The sequence below is a fragment of the Podarcis filfolensis genome, assembly GCF_964270895.1.
Source record: "Podarcis filfolensis genome assembly, chromosome: 6".
NCBI lineage: Eukaryota > Metazoa > Chordata > Lepidosauria > Squamata > Lacertidae > Podarcis > Podarcis filfolensis.
The window spans coordinates 86,526,989-86,546,568 of record NC_139609.1 but is presented as its reverse complement, the minus strand read 5'-3'; the positions used below and the strand labels follow the sequence as shown (position 1 = coordinate 86,546,568).

At 41.7% G+C, this 19,580-nt stretch overlaps 1 protein-coding gene across 1 annotated transcript in view; it reads right to left on the bottom strand.

Annotated features, from left to right (window-relative positions):
• Positions 1-426: 426 nt before the first annotated feature.
• Positions 427-19,580, bottom strand: part of ZNF831 (zinc finger protein 831) — a 38,125-nt gene continuing 18,971 nt past the window's right edge. The window contains 5 exon segments of the mRNA XM_083618308.1: positions 427-3,044; positions 4,444-4,529; positions 7,723-7,895; positions 10,132-10,283; positions 10,625-14,845. Coding sequence (XP_083474434.1) covers positions 2,250-3,044; positions 4,444-4,529; positions 7,723-7,895; positions 10,132-10,283; positions 10,625-14,845 — 5,427 coding nt within the window. The 3' untranslated portion in view covers positions 427-2,249.

Here is a 19,580-nt window from a genome sequence, read left to right as displayed (position 1 = left end):
GAGTGCCTGCTGGCTTGTTTACAGGAGACAAAACCTTTTCTAATGTACCATATTGACTTGAATGTATTGCACACCTTTTTTGGCCAAATTACATCACAAAAATTAGGGTGTACATTAGATTTGATGGTGCCAGCAAATACTTTTTGGGTTTCAGGGTTTTGAAAATTGAGGTGTGCATTAGATTTGCGTAAATGCAGCATCTCCTGGCATTCTTTTCTTTCAGCAAGAAAAGGACAGAAGGCTCAACAAACGTTGTCGACCAACCATTGTACATTATGCATCACAGCAAGATGCACAGTTGTCATTTAAGAAAAAAGGGGGCAAATTTCACATCCAGTCATAATCGTTATGCCTACAATTAACAAGTGGAGCTGAATTGACTCTTATTGTCACTCTGAAAAAATACCAACATCCATGACTGTAGTCTTCACTTGGAATTATGGTAATGTTTTAATAAGCACAAGATTTCATGAAGATAGAAAGGCATTTGCAGAGCATATGTAAAACCCACCAAGAAACACCTACTAGAAAGTTTCTAAGATGATACTGCATACCTCTGTTACACACCTTCCAACAGAGCTTATGCAATTCTGTACTAGCTCTTCAGTAGTAATAAAAAAAAAATAATTTAGGTTTGGTAGGTTTTTTTCCACCCTGCAACATTCAGTATACTAATAATCAATACAAAGCTCTTGCAATGTGGGTACCAATTTGGCAAAGTATAAAAAGTCTGCATTTACAAAGTTGAAAGGAACAATAAGAAGTTTGATCATTTTCAGCCCTACATATCTTATGGATGTGCTGCTTTGCTTTTTATTGTTCAGTAATGCGTGCCTTTCCTAGGTATGCAGACTTGGGGCCAGCAGGAATAGATGGCCTACAAGGTTTCATTTTTACAAATTTTGTTTTGATCAAGGAGCAAGCAGTTATGAGTTTCACATGAAAGATTCATTGCCTTGTAACATAACATCAAAAAGTATTCCAAAACTCATATGAAATACTAAATATAAAACCTGAATATAATAAAATAGTGCAATTGTGTTCTAAAATTGGCATCACTTCAAATTAGTGTTATAACAAAATTGGGTTCAGTTTAGAAAAATTCAATTTGACCAATTGGACTTTGTACATAGAAGCTGGTGAATCTTCAGTGAAGTGTGTTTTGCTGCTGCACTAGTTCAAAGACTGGACTAGCACAAAAACTATGGGGGAAGGAAATATGTTTTGGTATTTTACATTCAAGTCCTGGGGCTTAAACAAAAGAACAGCAACCCTGTTGAACCTAGAAAACAACTCAAAATACTCCCAATTTCAGAAACCTCAGGAAATGTTCAACACTGGTGAGCCATGTTACCAGAGCAGTGGGGGATACAAAATATTCAAATTCGATTTCAGAAGGCACAAAACACAAAGCAAAACATGCTTGTGTTGTCTGTCACAAGGGAGCACAGAATATTTATGCAATATGGAAAAGCTGTAGGATGTCTTAAAGGTGCAGATCTCCTCATGCAAAAGTCTAGATGGAAAAACTTGCAGAAAAGCAGCAGCAGGGAAAACAACTCCAGAGTTGGTGACACTCAAGTGTCAACCCTCAAATTGCACATGGTCTCTGCCTTCTATTGTATCAACATAAGGGACTGACCAATAGCATTGAGCTTACAACAAAACTTGAAGCAAGGAGCTGCGGCGATGTTGGTTTACTGTGCGGGGACCAACTGCTTCCTTGCTTCATATAAAAGTATTAACACATCTAAAGAAACCCAACTTGAGGTCAGGAATGGTTTTTTTTCCTGCGCTTAAGGTGGAGGATAAAGGAAGGTCTGGTCCTTACTGGACTTCCTATTGATCATGCCCCTATATCGGGGGCGAAGAACCTCAGGTCTAGAGTCTGAATTTGGCCTTCAGGCCAGCTTTCAGGACTCTTCCCCAAGCCACTTCCATTGCCAACCCTATTCTCCGATGTCAAGTCCTTTTGGTGGGGTAGATAATGCTTCTTGCTTGCCAGGACAGAGGCGTGGATGTAGAAACCTGATTTCTGCATGGCTGGAATGTCGCTCGCTGTACAGAGCTAAGAGTCGTACACCCATTTCTCTGCCCATTTAGCCTTTGCTTCCACTCACCTTTTGCATCTAGCCCTGCCAACCACTAGTATGTGGCCCCTGGAAGGTTTCCCAGGAGAGAATGTGGCCCTTTGACTGAGAAAAGGTTTCCCAATCCTGCCTTATCTTCAACAGCAGATGGGCTAGTCACTATATTTCTATAATCAGCCTGTCTTCATCATCACTGCTGCTTATGTCATCATATTCCACGTGAGCTTGTTTGCTCATCACTTCTAAGCTTTGTTTTTTGTAGGGTTTGGATAGTGTTCCAGAGCTAGCTATGAAAGTAGAGGGGGGTTTGAAAGGAGGAAATCCAGGTTTAGAAAGCTTTCCTTGATCATTGCCTGGTTTTGTAGAGTGGATGTTCTTGTCTGTACAGCTACAGGGGCCAGGAGAGCTGTTGGTCTCCTGCACAAGCCCTGAACTATGTAAAGGATTACTTGAAAATGATGTACCAGTAAGCAACTTGGATCCGAACAAAGCAGGACATGGAGTTTGGAAGGTGGGGGCAAGCTGCTCTTTTAGAGATGGATATAAATCCCCACCTGTGGGTTTTTCTTTTCTTCCTGTGACGTGGACAGATGGCTCTAAGTCGGTAAAATTTTGATACTTTGATTCTACATTATCACAGTCTGCATTTGATCCCACAAATATAGGACTAATAACCTTTGAATCCACAATGCTGTGTGAATGGCTCTTGCCTGAAACTATCAGTTCAAAGTTGCAATGCTCAATGGAAGGCCAGCAATCGTCAGAAATAACATCTGGCTGTGGTTCTTCCTTAAATATTCCTAAGGCGTTGACATCAAAGGTGTTTGCTTTTTCCACTACTGCATCAGTGGCCAGTGTAAAGGAATATGTTGCTTTTGAAACATCTGGAACTGCAGGCATCATCTGAAGAGAGAGACTGCCCCTGGTGTGTTCATTAGCTGACCCAGGAACTTCCTACCAGAGAAGGAGATGAAATTATCAATTCATTGAATTCACTTTCAAATCCAAAGCCACCAAGTGCATTGTGTAAATTAAATAACTCACTTAATTACACTGACTGCAGCCTTACCCAGAAGTTAGTCCCGCAGAATTCTATGGTGATGACTCTCAGGTATGTGAGGTTAGGATTGCTGTTGCTGAGCAGTATTCAGTGCACTCTTTCTGTCAGTGCAGGGACATCTGGCTGTGTAATGGAACTTCCCCTCCCTCTCCTCTTTCCCCCAACTTAACCAGTTCTGGGAGTGTCCCAAACACACAGTTATAGATGGTGTGAAGTATTCAGCAGGAGAGGAGGGGAAAGTTGCACAAATTAAAATACTTGCACTAAAGTCTTACTTCTTCAAGAAGTCTACTAAGGTCCCATGCTGAAGGTTATGTTCTCACTGCAAAACGGCTTGCAGTAAGTAGGCACCTTCTGGAAAAGGAATGTCATGCAACTTGTTCTTGTAAATGGCATCTATGTTTAAATTTGGGGGGGTGACACATTCCTGAGATAAGTTTTCATATGGTAGCCATGGTGCCTGCCAAAATTCATCTTGTAATACAAATATCTTTATTGGAAATGGAAGATCACTGACCATCGCAAATGACTACCATTTCGTTTCCCCTCTTCTTGTCATAATATTAAGAGATAAGCAGTTCTGTTAGTTCAATAAGTTTTCACGGAACAAATGAACTTCTCCTTCTCCTCTCCTCCTTCTACCCCCCCCCCCAAATCTGTTCTGGAGTTCCTCCAACCCTTTGGATCAGAATTAGGGGAGGTGCATAGAGAGAAGAGGGGGACTTCCATTGTGTGATAGTTCTAGCACTAACAAGTCTATATGGCTGCCCTACACTACAGGGCCAGTTCCAAGGTTCAGGTGTTACTTTACAAGGTGCTTAACAATTTGGGTAGAGGATAACTCTAGGATCCCTGCCTGATCACTGAAGTCTTTCTTATAACTCATGGCTCAGATGCACAACTCATTTCCACCACGAACAGTGTGTTTAGTACTGTGGGACCAATTTCATGGAACTCTCAGTTGAGGTCAGCCAGGCCCCTTCCCTACTGAAGTTCTGGTACTTACTGAAGACTTTTTAAAAATTCCAGTAGCCATTTTAATTAAAGTTTGATTTTATAGTTTCAACTGATGTTTTATTTTTTGTATTGTACTTTCAACTTGTTTGTTTAATGATTTAATTAAGTATTATTAAGTTGAGTACCGCCCAAAATATCCCATTGCTTTTTGCGAATATTAAAACTATGCAGGGGGGAATGGCTGGTTTATCAACTACTTGTCCTTTCAGCTTTCAATTAGTCCAATGTTACTTGAGTTACCAAGAGTTGAAAAGGTATTCCCAAATGACTCCTTACTTCTTTCATCCGGTTCTTTTTCACAGAGGAAGCAGCTTTGTCAGTTGGGGCATAAGATGTCTCCTGCTGTAGATTTTGGTCATTCCCTGTTTGGAAAGAAAACAGAGACACCGTGGTTAGCAGGCTGATTTTCGTTTTCCACTTTTTCTGGGCAAATAGGTTCCAGGTGACTTCCATTTAAGATTTGAATTCATAGTTAGTGATATTCAGAACACATTTGACAAATGCAATTTTACAAGCAGTTGCTTAATATTTTAAACCTTTATTTATGTAGATGTTTTTGCCACCTTAACTGCTTGTGATGTCTTGGAATACATCAATGTATTTAAACATCTCTGTGAGGCAGGCTGGGCTATCAAGTTTAGTTTACCATGCCCAAAGCCAACATTTATCTGCACTTCAATGGCAACATCATCAATTAAATTTGTATACCACCCTTCATCCAGAGACCTCAGGGCTGTTCACAACTTAAAATAAACACAAAATACATAATAAAAATAAGAACAAATACAAACACAAACCAATAATCTCCCCTCCTACAACACATTTAAAAGGGCATCAGATTTCAGTCAGCCAAAGAGTATGGTTGAAGAGGAACAAGAATTCTGAATTGCAGACCAACAGGTAAATGAAGTGGAAGCCGGGGGGAATGCAAATGTGGGTGAAAGTGTCCAGAATTAGGAACAAGGGGAGTAGAAACATGTTTCATGCTTTGAAAGGAGTTGTCACATCTGGGAATGGTACCTTTTAGCCCTCACAGATGACAGATGAGTTGGAAGTCAGAGAAGGAAAAATGGAATACCTCAAAGGAATAGCACACAGAAACAAAGTAACCAGGGAATGTATGATTAAACCTATTAATACCCTTTTTTTAACATGATGGAAATAATGGTGTAATAATTCTCAACTCTATAGTCCATGTTTTCATACTTCCATCCATGGAAGCTGAAAGCACTTTATTGTAAAATCCATCCTGTGTAATACTGTCAGCCTTATAGTTTCAATCTAAATGATCAAGAGAAAGGCTGGAAAACAAATGCTATGCTGGCTTCGATATATCCTTTAGCAATAGAAAAGCTGGGCCTCATAGATACTCATCCCTTGAAAAACAGCTTATACTCCTTAGTGCAGCAATTACTAGTTCATGTCTCCAAGGAAACAGCTACCAAAGATCTAAACAGAGATGATTAAAAAGGGAAAAGATGTGGAAGCAAGGAGAATGTGTGCTGAAATGGAAACTGCCCCAAGCCTCTACTTTAATTCAAAGACAGACAGTGTTAACTGGGGGCCCTGGGGCACACTGCTATAGAGATGGGGAGCCTGTGGCCCTCAAGGTGTTGTTGAATTCCAACTCCCATCAGCTCCAGCCAGCACAGTAAATGATGAGGAATGATGGGGGTTGTAGTCCAACAGCAGGAGGACCACAGGTTCCCCATCCCTGTACTAGCACCATATGTGGCCCAATGGGAATTAAAGTACTTCTGCACTTGACTCAAAATTAATGCAAGTACATTTGTCAAGCTGTTGGTATCGGTTGTCTGGTACCAGACACCTTGACATGCCATTTCAAATCTGAATACTTGTGCATCCCTTTTAAGCAGTGTAGTGTTAGTACATACAGTGACAGACTTGGCAACTTAAGACGGCATGGCCAAGAATTGGCATATTCCAAAATTTTCACCTGCATCCAAGAGCAAATGTTCTATTACATGCTTACTTGACGTAATTAAGAATGTGGCATGTAACCATTTGTGCCAGGGCTATCTTTCATATGAACCATGAATTAAGAGGAAAAGACAGTGAAGCTGCCATGAAAATTGCTGTGGAGGAATGTCACTTGAACATGACCATCCAATGCAGCGCTATGTAAGCCTCCCACCAGCACAACAATTTAAGCTTGCGCACTGGGCTTTTATCGCCATTGCATGTCCCCTAAATCTATCCTAGGGGTTTCCCCAACCCTCCAAGGCTTATTTGGGAAGGATGTAGGGAACACATGGGGAGTCCTATTGCACAAGTGAAAATTCTTGTGCTGACAGGAAGAGAGAACTAGGTATTTAGCAGGAGTCAGCATCCCTCTGTGAGCAGAGGCAGAGTGAGGTGGGTGCAGTACACCCCGGGTGCCAACCCTGAGGGGGGTGACATCGCCGCAGGCACCCCCCCCGGATGCTACCTACTGCTGGCACACACCCCTGGGACATGCACCACTGGCAGAGTACCCCCCGCCTCTGTCTGTGAGAGAGATTGAACTTGGACCTTCTGCATTCAAAGCAGCTACTCTCCCACTGACCTACGAGCCCTTCCCAAACACATGTAGTACACATGAATGCATGAAGCAGTAAGGAGCAGCTGCATTTGAGCTGAGAATAGTCTGGGGTCAGTCACCAAGCCATCCAGCTGGACTGGAGTAATGATGTGCTTCCAATTATTATCTCCTGGTGAGACCAGAGGGACGTCGCCTGGGTGTGAGTCGTGAAGGCCACTCGCCGCAAGGCCCTTTCCATCTGGCCTAGGGGGTGGGGCCCAGACTCACCCAGCTCCACTAAAGAGGCTCCTGGTGAGACCAGAAGGACATCGCTATGCCTGACAACAAACCGTAACTACTGGATTATTTTGCCCCACTTTTTTGTGCCTGCCAAACAGCTGTCTCATGCTTATTTTATTCTCTTGTTAATCATGCTGTTTTAAATGTGCATTTTATATTTGACTTCACTTAGCAATTATTATTATTTTTGGAAATGTTTAAGATTATTATTTTTTGTTAACTTTGTTTGTGTTAAATATGTATTCTGTAGTTGACCTCCTTTGTAATGTTTTATTTTGAAATCTTTAAGCTAATATTTTAGTTTTCTGTTAATTATGTTGCTTTGACTGTATAGTTTATATTTGATTTTCTTCTGATTGTGTTATTGCTGTTTTATTGATGTTTTAATATTCTGTAAACCGCTTTGAGATTTTTCTTAAAAATATAAAGCAGTACAGTGGTATCTTGGGCTAAGAACATAATTTGTTCTGGATGTCTGTTCTTAACGTGAAACTGTTCTTAACCTGAGGTACCACTTTAGCTAATGGCGCCACCTGCTGCAGCCGCGCAGCCGCCGCGTGATTTCTGTTCTCATCCTGAAGCAAAGTTCTTAACCCTAAGTACTATTTATGGGTTAGAGTCTGTAACCTGAAGCGTCTGTAACCCGAGGTACCACTGTATAGAAATAAAATGAAGAAGAAGAAGAGGAGGAAAAAGAGGAAGAAGTAGTAGTAGTCATGGAAAGCTAACCTTACCTTGAGAGGCTGTTGGAAGACAGGACCATTTTCCACAAGGTTCATGGCTGTCAGATGTGTGGGAATTGGGACGCCTTTTGGGGGTCTCCAGGGGCCTGTTTGCTGGCCAGCGTTGCTTGCCCAGTCTGTTGGTTTTCAGCAGAATGTGTCTATGTCCATAACTCCCCTTATATCTACAAAGTAAAATATACAGGTTTATGTCTTTGGAATGCTTTATGACCTTGTTTTCCGAGGGCCACATCTCATCACAAGCATTGGAGGGCCCTTCCAGATTGGTGCTTTTGTGCAGGTGTGTTCTGCAACATGCCACGCAATAACTGTGCATTAGTGATGGATCTACACTGGACCATCCACACATGGTTCTACTTCATTAGTTGTTCTGTGGTGCTTCTCCAATGTTACCACATTATTGCCATCTGCAGGGGAACTCCTGCACCGAAGTGCAAAATAAAAAAAAAAGCAGAACCAGGAATTTAAAAACCCAACCCAACCATGTATGGTATAAAAATTTACTGGATTTCAGCAGGAAGTTATGGGACATGCACAGATTGGAATGTACAGCAGTACGTTCACCCTGAAACCTAGTGGCTGAAGTGGAGATTCCAGCTCTAAGCAACATTCCAGCCCCGATAGACAACAGTTCACAGAAGCAAATTAAACAAGAGTGGGAAGCACACATCTTGTGGGTCATCCGTCTTATGCGGCTTTTGTATGAGACAACAGGTTCTTTACATTCCAGCTTTCACCTTTTAGACTCTAAAATGACTGAAAAGCAGGATAAAATATGCTTTAAATGACAAATACTGAAAATATTGCCTTTCCCGTTTTGTAATGAAGCCATTATTTGTTCTATAGTGCTTGCCAATATCTTGAAATCAATAATGTCGCACATGAAAGCATATCTGCAATTTAACATTAATCCAGTTAATGTCACCAAAGAGACGATTTACCCCTGCTGAAGACTTGGCCTCAAGACCCATACGTTTTGCTTCATTATTGTAAACTGAAATCTGGTGTCCAATCGAACCCACACATAACTCTTTCTTGAACTTAGTTGCCTATGACGCCAAAAATGCCAGCTAATCTTCTACTTGGGACAAGGGTAGCCACATAACATGTGTTCTAAGTCACAATGCGGCTCCATATGTATTCTTCACTTTAAGTGTTCTTGATGATACCATCTGTTTTGTCTGAGTTCAGTCAGTTAGGATCAGAAAGCAAATTCTCGTCCAAAAACCATTTGGCCTAATTCAGTTTTCTTTTAACCATATTGCAAATGGCAAGGGTGACTTCATGCGTGGTCTAATCTGATGTTACTACAGATATGAGATTCAGGACTACACCCAGGCTAATCACATTGTGTTTTATAGAAGCTCTTATGTAACATTATACGAGCACTGCAATTAAACAGTGCTCGTCAAATTTCAGGATTTATCAGCCATGCTGAGGTATAAAAGGAGAAGATACCTTCATCTGTACTTCCTTTGGCATCTATTATTTGCTATCTCCTCTTCCACCTTCTTTGTCACCTCTCTTTCTTCTCTCTCCTTTACAAACTCAGTCATTTTGTTTTCACGGGGGAGCCAGAGAATAGTTAAAGGTAAAGGGACCCCTGACCATTAGGTCCAGTCATGGCCGACTCTGGGGTTGCGGCGCTCATCTCGCTTTATTGGCCGAGGGAGCCGGCGTACAGCTTCCAGGTCATGTGGCCAGCATGACTAAGGCGCTTCTGGCGAACCAGAGCAGTGCACGGAAACGCCATTTACCTTCCCACCAGAGAGGTACCTATTTATCTACTTGCACTTTGATGTGCTTTTGAACTGCTAGGTTGGTAGGAGCAGGGACCGAGCAACGGGAGCTCACCCTGTCGCGGGGATTCGAACTGCCGACCTTCTGATCAGCAAGTCCTAGGCTCTGTGGTTTAACCCACAGCGCCACCCGCGTCCCAGTAGAGAATAGTTACGGAGACAAATATAATCATAAATAGCCAGGACCAGGGGCAGCCCATCCCGTTTCACCACCTGAGGCAAAATAGGAATGTACTGCCTTGTGCATGGCTCCCTTGCTTATTGGGGTTGCTGAAGCACCTCATTTACCATGGTCTCAGGAAGCTCACAGGAACCTCTCCAGAGGTGGCAGTGGGGGAACACCCGAGGCAGCCACATCAGGAAAGACCAGCCCTGACCAGGTACAAAGTCCGGTTTTTCACATTTTAGTTGCTGTTGCAACGAGAACACCATCAATGAAAGTTTTACCCACAGAGTTACACACATGCACTTTTGTTCTGAGAGAAAAAGACATCAAGAACAGTACATCTGGAGCTACCACCATGCCAAGTTTGTAAATACTACACATATCCAGAGAAAATGATTTTTCTATTAGATTGAAGCTAACCCCGATATTTCTCACCGTTTTTGACTGATCTTCATTTTTTTCCTTTTACGGCTTCTCTTTCCTTTATTGGTTGCGAGTCCTCTCACTTTGTTAAGCTTTTCTTTTGCCTCTTCTGCCTCTGGAATGTCTTTTAACAGCACATCAGATCCAGCTGTTGTAAAGCACTGCTGCAAATATAAAAATAAAACAAAATGGCAAGATAAATGTAATTTTTTAAACCACCAAAATTATGGAAGAATTTAACCCATATATAGAGCACTAGAGAGAGAGAGAGCTCAGAGCTCTATTAAGGTAGGTGATCACCCCATGTTTTGAAGGTATCAACCAATGTTTGTCATGGATGGCCCCATGGCCCTTGGCTATCAGAGTATGAATCGATCATACGCTGCTAGTATTAAGTACTAACAAGAAAACATATGAGCCTGCTCCTTAACCACCATTCTTCCATTTTATTCTAGGTACAATGTGACATTCCTCTATTTGGGAAGGAAGGGAGTAAAGGAATTACCTTCTCTATCTGCTGCTTCTGTGAAAAGCAGGTGACTGGTGCTTTGGGGGTCCCAGCCGTCAAGCCTTGGCTAGCAGCCTTCTTGGTACTTTTCATTTGGCAAAAGGAAAGACTACATTTTGACACCATGCTTTCATTTTTGCAGGTATGCAGGGAAGAATAAGCAGAATCTTTATTCTCCATCTGCTCAACAGGAAGAGGGAGGTTTCTAGATAAGCAACACCACGTTAGCTGAGGCTCCGCATTTAGAGTTGGGAAGGATATATTCAAGCTTGGAACTTTCAAGTTTCCCGCAAGAGAAACTGCACTTAATTGGGACAGAGTGCAGACTTCCTTTTGTTGGGTGCAGAGCACATGGCAATAAAGCGTGTCCGAGGAATGGCAAAGGCATTTGGAACTATCGACCGAACAGCTGGGCAGATCTTGAAATCCTGGAAAAGGGTTAACAGCCGACTGCCATTCTGTGATTTTTGTGTCTGTGTTTCCACAAAAAACTGCCCTTTCCACTAATGAAGACACAGATAGAACCGAACTGTTCCCTGAGTGTATTAACTGAAGGGCGGGACTCTGCCCTGTCATGTCCGAAGATATAAGAAACCCTCCTCTATACATAGATGTAAAGCATATTTTTCCCCCTGGCATCTGTGATGTACAAACAATCACACGTTCATCCCCTTCCTGGGGTAGCTTTTGATCACCTAAATGCTCTCCATTATTGGCTCCTTTCCCCTCATCTTTCGTCTTCTCCTTCTGCCTGGCATTCTGAAGATGGCATCTTCTGTCTAACCTCGTTGTGATGCTGGTTGTTTCTAGGATAGCTGGTGAGCAAACTACCAGAGACTTCAGCGTTGTATGTACTTCCCCTTTTAGCTCTTTTGTTCTGTTCAGATGACTCAGTTCCAATTGCAAAGGGCACAAAAATACATCTGTGGAGCTGGTTCCAACTGATCTATTGTTACTGGCAAAGGAAGAGGAGTCAGTTGACGTGCAGGGCAGTGAAATACAGGGCATTTCCTTTGACACTCCTGCTAGAATTAATGGCATGTCTGTACTATTCACTTCTTGTGCACATTTTAGAATATACTTTGGGAGAAATTCATTTTTCTTTACATGTGGAGCTGCTTGATCAATTACTATATGCTGTGTGTGAGGTGGTGCTGTATCTCCACTCTGATATGACATTTCTGTCCCCGTTATCATCGGACATGGGTTTTCTGTCAGTTTTTGTAAAGCAGATGAATTGCAGGTGTGCTCCTTTTTTATCCCAGCCTTGAGTTGTTCAGAAAATGAAAATGCTGGTACACTTGCTTTATCAGTGAGATTAGCAACATCATCCTTATTATTAGAAACCATTATGGGATATTTGACTGCTTCCTCATATTCCATGTTGCCACCTGATGCATTTGCTCCTACTGTTCCTGTCTGCTTTTCTCCTTTAACTGAGTGACTTACTGATACTGGAGCAACCATATTAAGAAGTTTGTAATGGTCTAGCGGTTTCACAGTTCTCTCTTCTGAGCTGCTGTGACCAATTCTGACTTTTAGTTTTGTATTTTCTTTGCACTTCAGTTTCTCCACTTTTAACTTTTTTCTCTCTGAGGGTAACTTTTGAAGTGCCTGCACTGGCTCACTGCTGTCGCACTGGTGTGGTGGTAAGCCCCCCTGCTCAAGCTGAAAGCTTTCTTTTCCACCAGTATCTTCTCCTTTGCAGGTCAAAATATCATCATGTAATGGGGGCAAAAGTTTAATAAATTCTTCTTGTGTAATTGTCTCCTCTGAGCCAGTATTATGCAAGCTAGCAGTCTTTAATGAGGTAACAGTCTCTTGATCTGTGGCTTGCTGAAGTGGGAACTTCAGCTCACAACTGGTACTTAAAGGCTGGACCTGAGTGTTGCTATTTGAGTCTTCCTCTGAAACACCCAATTCTTTGCATCTGTGTTCAGGAAGTGTTTTAGTCATATCACTGTGTTCACAATCACTGACAGTACTTGATGTTTCCATTGATTCTGCAAAGTTCCTTGAAGTCTCCTGTAAGGAAACACATTGCAATATAGGACTACTGATAGAATGGCCTTTCAATTCTTCAGTATTCAGTTTTGCAGAAATGGCTGCCATTGCGTTGCTTCTGCCTTCTCTTGGCAGAGTAACTCCCTCCTGACTAGTTGTTTCCTTGGCATCCAAATGGATGCTTGAAGTATCTGTCTTATTTTCCTTTGGTTTCTTGGTCATTTGACTGCTTTTCATTTTCTGGTAGATTTTCTTAAATGTCTCATCCCCATAAACCTGCCATTTTTCCTGAGAGAACATTTTAAATTTTCTTTGACTGGGTTTCTTAGACTTTGCGTTTGCTCCTTCCCCCCCAGCTCCAGGCTTTTTAGCGCCTTTCATCTCTTCCGAAGAAGATGAAGATTCAATCACGTTACTTAGCAGTAAGTCATCTACTGCCACCTGCCTGACAAGCGCTCGGGGGTGGCTGTTAGGAAAGCCTGCTGTACTTGCAGCAAAGTTGTTGCTATGCAATAAACCAGAAAAACTTGTGTTTGGGGACATTCTAGCGAAAGAAGTTAATTTTGAACTATCTATTTGATCCTGTACCCTCCTAGTACTCTCAACAAAAGGCAAAGAGTTACTTCTGGTAACAGGAACGCAATCAATTGTCGTAGAGAACTGAGTGGGGACCGAGTGAAAAAACAATGGCTTTGATTTTTCCACAGGTGTGAATATAGACTTGGCTGAGAACAGAGAAAGATTCTTTTTTCTGTTTATGTCAACAGGCCGTATGTCAAAATGGAACGAGTCTTTATACGTATAAGGCATCGGCAAGTCAATGCTGCCCTGTTTGGACAGGACTGTTTTCCTGGGTCTAACATTGTCCAGTTGGGTGTCATCCACCACAGCTTTATTTTGAGATATTAGCTTTGAGATATGCTCCTCCAATTTCTTTTTCTCAAATGTTAAGGCTCCTGGTGCTTTCTCAGCCAAATCTACTTTTGAGCTATTTCCTGCTGTGTACCTGAGGTTGCTAATGGCTGTATCACTTTCTGACTCTATGCTGTGCTCACAAAGACTGTGCAGGGGGCTGGGAGATAGCATCTGCTGTTCCACACTATCAGAGCGTGACAGGTATCCTGAGTCAGTGCTTTCACATTTCTTCAGCTTGTAGTCTGGAGATCTGCTGTCCCATAGCTTCTCAGAGTACGTGGCTTGCTGCCTCTGTAGCTGACTGTGCTTACTAACAGTTGGAGACCTTTGCTCCTGGATCTTTCTTCTCTGGAGCGAATTCAATGGATCTTTCATGGTCTCTTTCTCAAGGGCATTCTGATTTAGCCCTCCATGATAGTTGTCCGTTGTCATCCACTGGTTTTCAGATCCAAGGAATAAAGCATTCACTGCTGGCAAAGAAACATCAGGAAGGTGCTTCTCCCTAGTTAACACATCTGTGGACTCCGAAATGGCTTGTTTAATCACTGTCCTTGGCTGGTCAGAGTTTCTATCATTGGCTTTTGTTGTCTGGAGAGCTCCAACACTTTCAGACACCTTCTCGTTCTCTTCTAATGTACTACTGTTGTCAGATTCTGAGGGCTGCCTGGCATTGTTTACATGTGTTTGGGATCTCCTATGTTTATACAGATTGCTTTGAGTTTTAAATGCAATGCCACACGTAGTACACGGAAAAGGTCTCTCACCTGTATGTGAGCGCATGTGTTTCTCAAGAACACTTGGTTTTAGGCAATCACGGCCACAATGTTTACAGAGGTACTTCCCAGCACTTTTGGATTTCCCTGGGCTTCCAAGTGGCATGCATGGAGAAGGATTTTGTGGCAAAACCGATAAACCACTAATTATATTTATTGTCCTAGGTTGCTTTTGAATGACTGCCTGAAGTTGATCTGTCCCCTCTGAATGTAAAACTGGGCTTACGATTAAAGGCATATTAGTGCTGTCTAAGTTGATACTGGTTCGGCCTGTGGGCAGTCTGTTGTTTGGATGATGACATTCTGTCTGGGTAGGTTGATAAAGTGGTATGGTAAGGGCTTTCAGATATATAGTCTGGGAGACACCTTGTTCTGGCTGAAGGACCACCGGACTCAGTGAGAGATTTGATGCTGCTGGCACTGCTTGAAGGCAAGAGAGCTGAACTGGCTGATCTTTTAGTGACGCCGGAGGACAAGGAAGTCTCTGCGCCTCCATTCTCTTTATGTTATATAACTGTTCAATTGTCTGTAGAAGAAATAAAACAGAAGCTGTTAAATTGAAATCAACACTATGGGTTGGAAGAAGAATTAGTTCAATTTAGATCTCATTGACAGCATTCTGAAAACTTGTCAAAATTTAAGTCCAAGTGATATCATAGGGGCCTAAGAGACAGCTGAGTCTGGATCCATCCCCCTGTTTATTTCCCACATTCTGAAGTTAGATGTCAACTGTAGCTTCTGGTCTTCTCAAAGGAATATGGGCCATTGTGGTAAAGAGAACAGTGGCCTAGATGGATCTAATATTGTAGGGTTCTTCTTATGACAATTCACAGTCATTTTTTAAAGAAAGCTGAGTATTAACTTTGATATTTAATTTAGCTGTCACTGGGAAACAATGCTCTAAACATTCCTAAAAAGAAAGCCAAATGTCCTGATCCCACGGAAAACGAACTTACAAAACTTACATTTTAATCAGCACCTGCTGGTTTAAACTACGACTGGATGAAGGCAGGCCTCAATTATCAGGAAACATGAGCCAATAGACATTCAGTGACTTGGTTTTGCTTATAAATCTGTCATGCACTGTCACTAATAAAGTAGAAAATATCAAGCTTTCACGGACCAAGGCTCTATGCAGTGCTTAAAGTGAAATTGAAATGGAAGTGGCAGAACACTAGCCGCCCCATAAAACTCATAATATTAAATACTGATGGCTGTGTGTCCTTACAAATTGGTAACACATCAGTTTTAACTATTTTAAGTAGACAAGATATATTCTAGAGTTTGACCTTAAAATTAATTTCTTCTGTCAGGTTAAAGGGCAGGGCGCCTGTGTCTTTAAGAGCAGTGGAAAAGGAAAACCTTTGTCAAGTATGGAATACAGAGGTGAGAAACTTCTGATACTCAGCTTCTATTGGAGTCACCAATAGGAGTTTCCTCCTGTGCCAAAGGGGAGGGACACGGGTGGCGCTGTGGGTTATACCACAGAGCCTAGGACTTGCCAATCAGAAGGTCAGCGGTTCGAATCCCCGCGATGGGGTGAGCTCCCGTTGCTCGGTCCCTGCTCCTGCCAACCTAGCAGTTCGAAAGCACGTCAAAGTGCAAGTAGATAAATAGGTACCGCTCCAGCGGGAAGGTAAACGGCGTTTCCATGCACTGCTTTGGTTCTCCAGAAGCAGCTTAGTCATGCTGGCCACGTGACCCGGAAGCTGTATGCCAGCTCCCTTGGCCAATAAAGCGAGATGAGCGCCGCAACCCCAGAATTGGCCACGACTGGACCTAACGGTCAGGGGTCTCTTTACCTTTACCTTACCTGTGCCAAAGACCAGCTTGGGAAGGGCTTTTCAACAGTATCAGAGGAATAATTGGTTAACACCTCCCTCCCCATAGGTTGTATCCCCAATTCTTAAAGCACCTGCCAGCTGCTATGTGCAGTTTAACACATATACATGTAACACCATGTCACTTCTGCAAGTGTACATGTAGTTTTTGGCCCTAAGCATGGCTACTGCACTGAAAGTTTTCACAGAACTGTTTCTATCAACAGCCCCCTCTATCAAGACCCCCTCCAACCGTCTAGCTAATATTACCTGCCATTTGGCTTTTCTTCACTCAGAACTATCTCCTGCCCCGATTATATTACGCATGAGTTGCTATCTGCATTTGCTTACCGTGCCCCCCCCCTCCAATTATTAGATTTTAAACTAAACATTATTTTGGCTTGCAAACCACTTGGGAGTGTATTGGCAGAGAAATGTAAATAAATAAATAAATAAATAAATAAATGTACTCACACAATGGCTTCAAGCAAGCCACTACCGCTGCATGCACACGACACATGTACTGGAAAAATGCGTTTTAATGTGACTCCCAGCCTGAAGGACTGACATTAATTAAAGGTCAAAGGGTAATAGTATAATATAGACTATAATATTACACAGATGGCGTGAAGCAGCCGTCCTACTTGATGCCAGCAGTTCAATGTTTTCCGAAACAAGCTGATGTTATCTTGCTTTGTGGCATCCGGTGTTTTTCACATTTTTGTCTCTTTTTGTTGTTCTCCATGTTCTGAAGATTCTTCTACAGAATAGACACAGTGTGCTCCTTTACATGTGGAAACTGTAGTATGGTCTACACATGCAGCAGAATGAGGGGGAAGAGTGGACTGTACTGCTTCCAGCTGCAAATGGAGTATGATATTTCTGAATGTTTATATTACATTATAAAAAACCCCAACTGTGAAAACACTTAGCACAGAAATCCTTGTACGTTTTTCTGATATCTTGTAAGTTTTAGATGGGCTACGAGGCTGACAATTCATCCAATTCTCTATGTATAAAATGTAAAAAATGTAAAAAATATACTGTAAAAAAACACTACAGTATATCCGTTTGTTCATTTATTTTACTTAACAAAACTTAATTCCCAAAAAATGTGTTTAACCCAAGAATGTATTTTTGTTTTTGTTTTTCTGTGTTTTTATACTGTAAACCACCCAGCAATGCTCGGTGGTTTAACATTTTGTTAAACCAATCCCTCCAGTCTCTACCATCTCGTAGATTTGATCCCCAAGTTGCCAGTCCAGCTTGGATCATCCTTTTTATCCTGCAACAACCTATAGTTTAAACTATCATTGTCTTTCATAATAAGTTGTACATTCTTTTATTCTAGGCACTGGTCTCTGTCCAGTTACTGATTCCCCCTAATACACTTGTGCCCTACTGTAAGTGTAATTTACCATTTAGCATAACATAACTCTTAGCTAAAGGCCCTGAATTATGAGATAAAGGCAGTAAAAGGAATTTTGTAAGATATATTATCTCTGGAATTTCCCCCTTCTCTGCAGCGCAAGTGGAGAATCTGCATGCTGAAAAAGGCCAAATGTTATTTTAAAATAAGTTTCCTTCCCTCATGATTGCTGTAAAAAAATCTGAAAAAGTGGATTGCCTATGCTTTTTCTTCAAGGTTTCTTCAGTTAAAGAAAGATGCTTTATCAGCATTTTGAATCCCAGCCAAAGTGTGCCCCAAGTACATTTTAAGCTTGCACAGGCACAGACTGTACCTACATGGGAACATACAGCAAGAAGCTGAACTTGTTTCTCTTTGACAGAAGGATGCTGGGCTTATGGCCAACATACATCATTCATATACATCATTAATTCTGTAGAGCTTAAAGTTACCGGCAATGCACCCCTTAAAATCAATTGCAAAGCGTTCATTTAAACATTTCCCATAAGCCCAGAATTTACTGAATAAGGGATGGTTTTCTAATTGTTTGGAAAGATGAACCAAATACACCATATATGGTCTATTCAGAATATTTTTATTCAATGGGACAAAAAATGCAACCTAGAAAACTTCACAAAAAAGGTTTGTTCTAAATGCACCCATTTGGTTTCCAAACATTAGGAGTTTTTCACAAAGCCAAGATGTTGCAAAACCTATAGACCAGAAATTATTTACCACTAGGAAAATTACTAATAAGGACTTAATACAACCAAAAAGATTCTCAGGAGCTGGGTGTTAATTGGAAGGTATTTCCTGAACAATCCAGCCAGGATGCTCTTAGGCTAACTTGGGACTGCCAGGAACACGCTTTTGTTGCTTGGTCCCGCTTCAGTTCTGCAAGGAACTTATCATGGTTAGTGTGTGGAGCCATATTAAACTTGTGAATAAAATGCCTCAGGGATGTGATGTTCCCACACCAACAGCACAGGAGGTTTTGGAGCCCGGTGTGCTTGCAAAACTTGCTTGGTAGACTTTTCTTTTTTCAAGAACTACCAGGGTTTTTCAGCTGCAGTAGGAACATAGAAAGCTGCCTTATGGGAAGACCAAAGGTCCGTCTAGTTCAGTATTGTATACACCGACTGGAAGCTGTTCTCCAACATTTCAAATATCCCTACCCAGAGATGCTAGGGACCGAAACTGTGACCTTCTGCATGCCAATGCTCTATCACGGAGTCTTTACTTTCTGCAGTTGTGTATGAACCTGGCCCCAACTCCTATCTTAGCACTTCAGCAGCTGGTAACCTTGAGCTTCATGTATAAGTTGGAGCTGCTGAAGTGTCCTTATGGATATAAAAGCACAAATAATATTTTCATGGAGGCATTTTTGTTTCTTCCCAATGAGCTAGACCCTTAACAAATAGTCCAATGGACCCCAAATACTAGAAAAAAATCAAAATAAGCCATGTGTATATATCTCACCCATTCGCAGCAAGGAACTTGAAAATGACGGAACTGTTCTTACTGTAACTAGGAAACTGAGCTTTGGTGCACACAGTCTGGTACCCTAGTAAGTCTTTAAAAAGAGCATTTGTAAACTTATCCTTCAAAACAGGGGCCAATAAGTGTATGTCCCCAAATTTAAGATATTTTCAGGCCACGGGGGGAAAAGATAAATTTTGCACATACATAATGCAATCTACTCTACTTATTTTGGAAAAAGTTTTTAAAAGGAAACTTTCTGAATATAGCTTCCTCAAACTGATGGTGAAATCATAACTCTAATATGGTACTTCCAAGCCAGTCAGCTGAAGCTTCATATACAACCTATTCCACACATCACCAAAAAGACTGAAAATGGAGCATATTTAAAACATCAGAGTGCTCTGCAGCAAGCTTTTGCCCAGTTCAAAACAAATTGCCCTGCATATGCACAGAACCATATTTTAATTGCCTCAGGAGATAAGTCTTGGTTAGACACTTCCAAACTGGTCCTACAACTCAAATATCATATGTAGTTTTTGCCCAGAAAGATG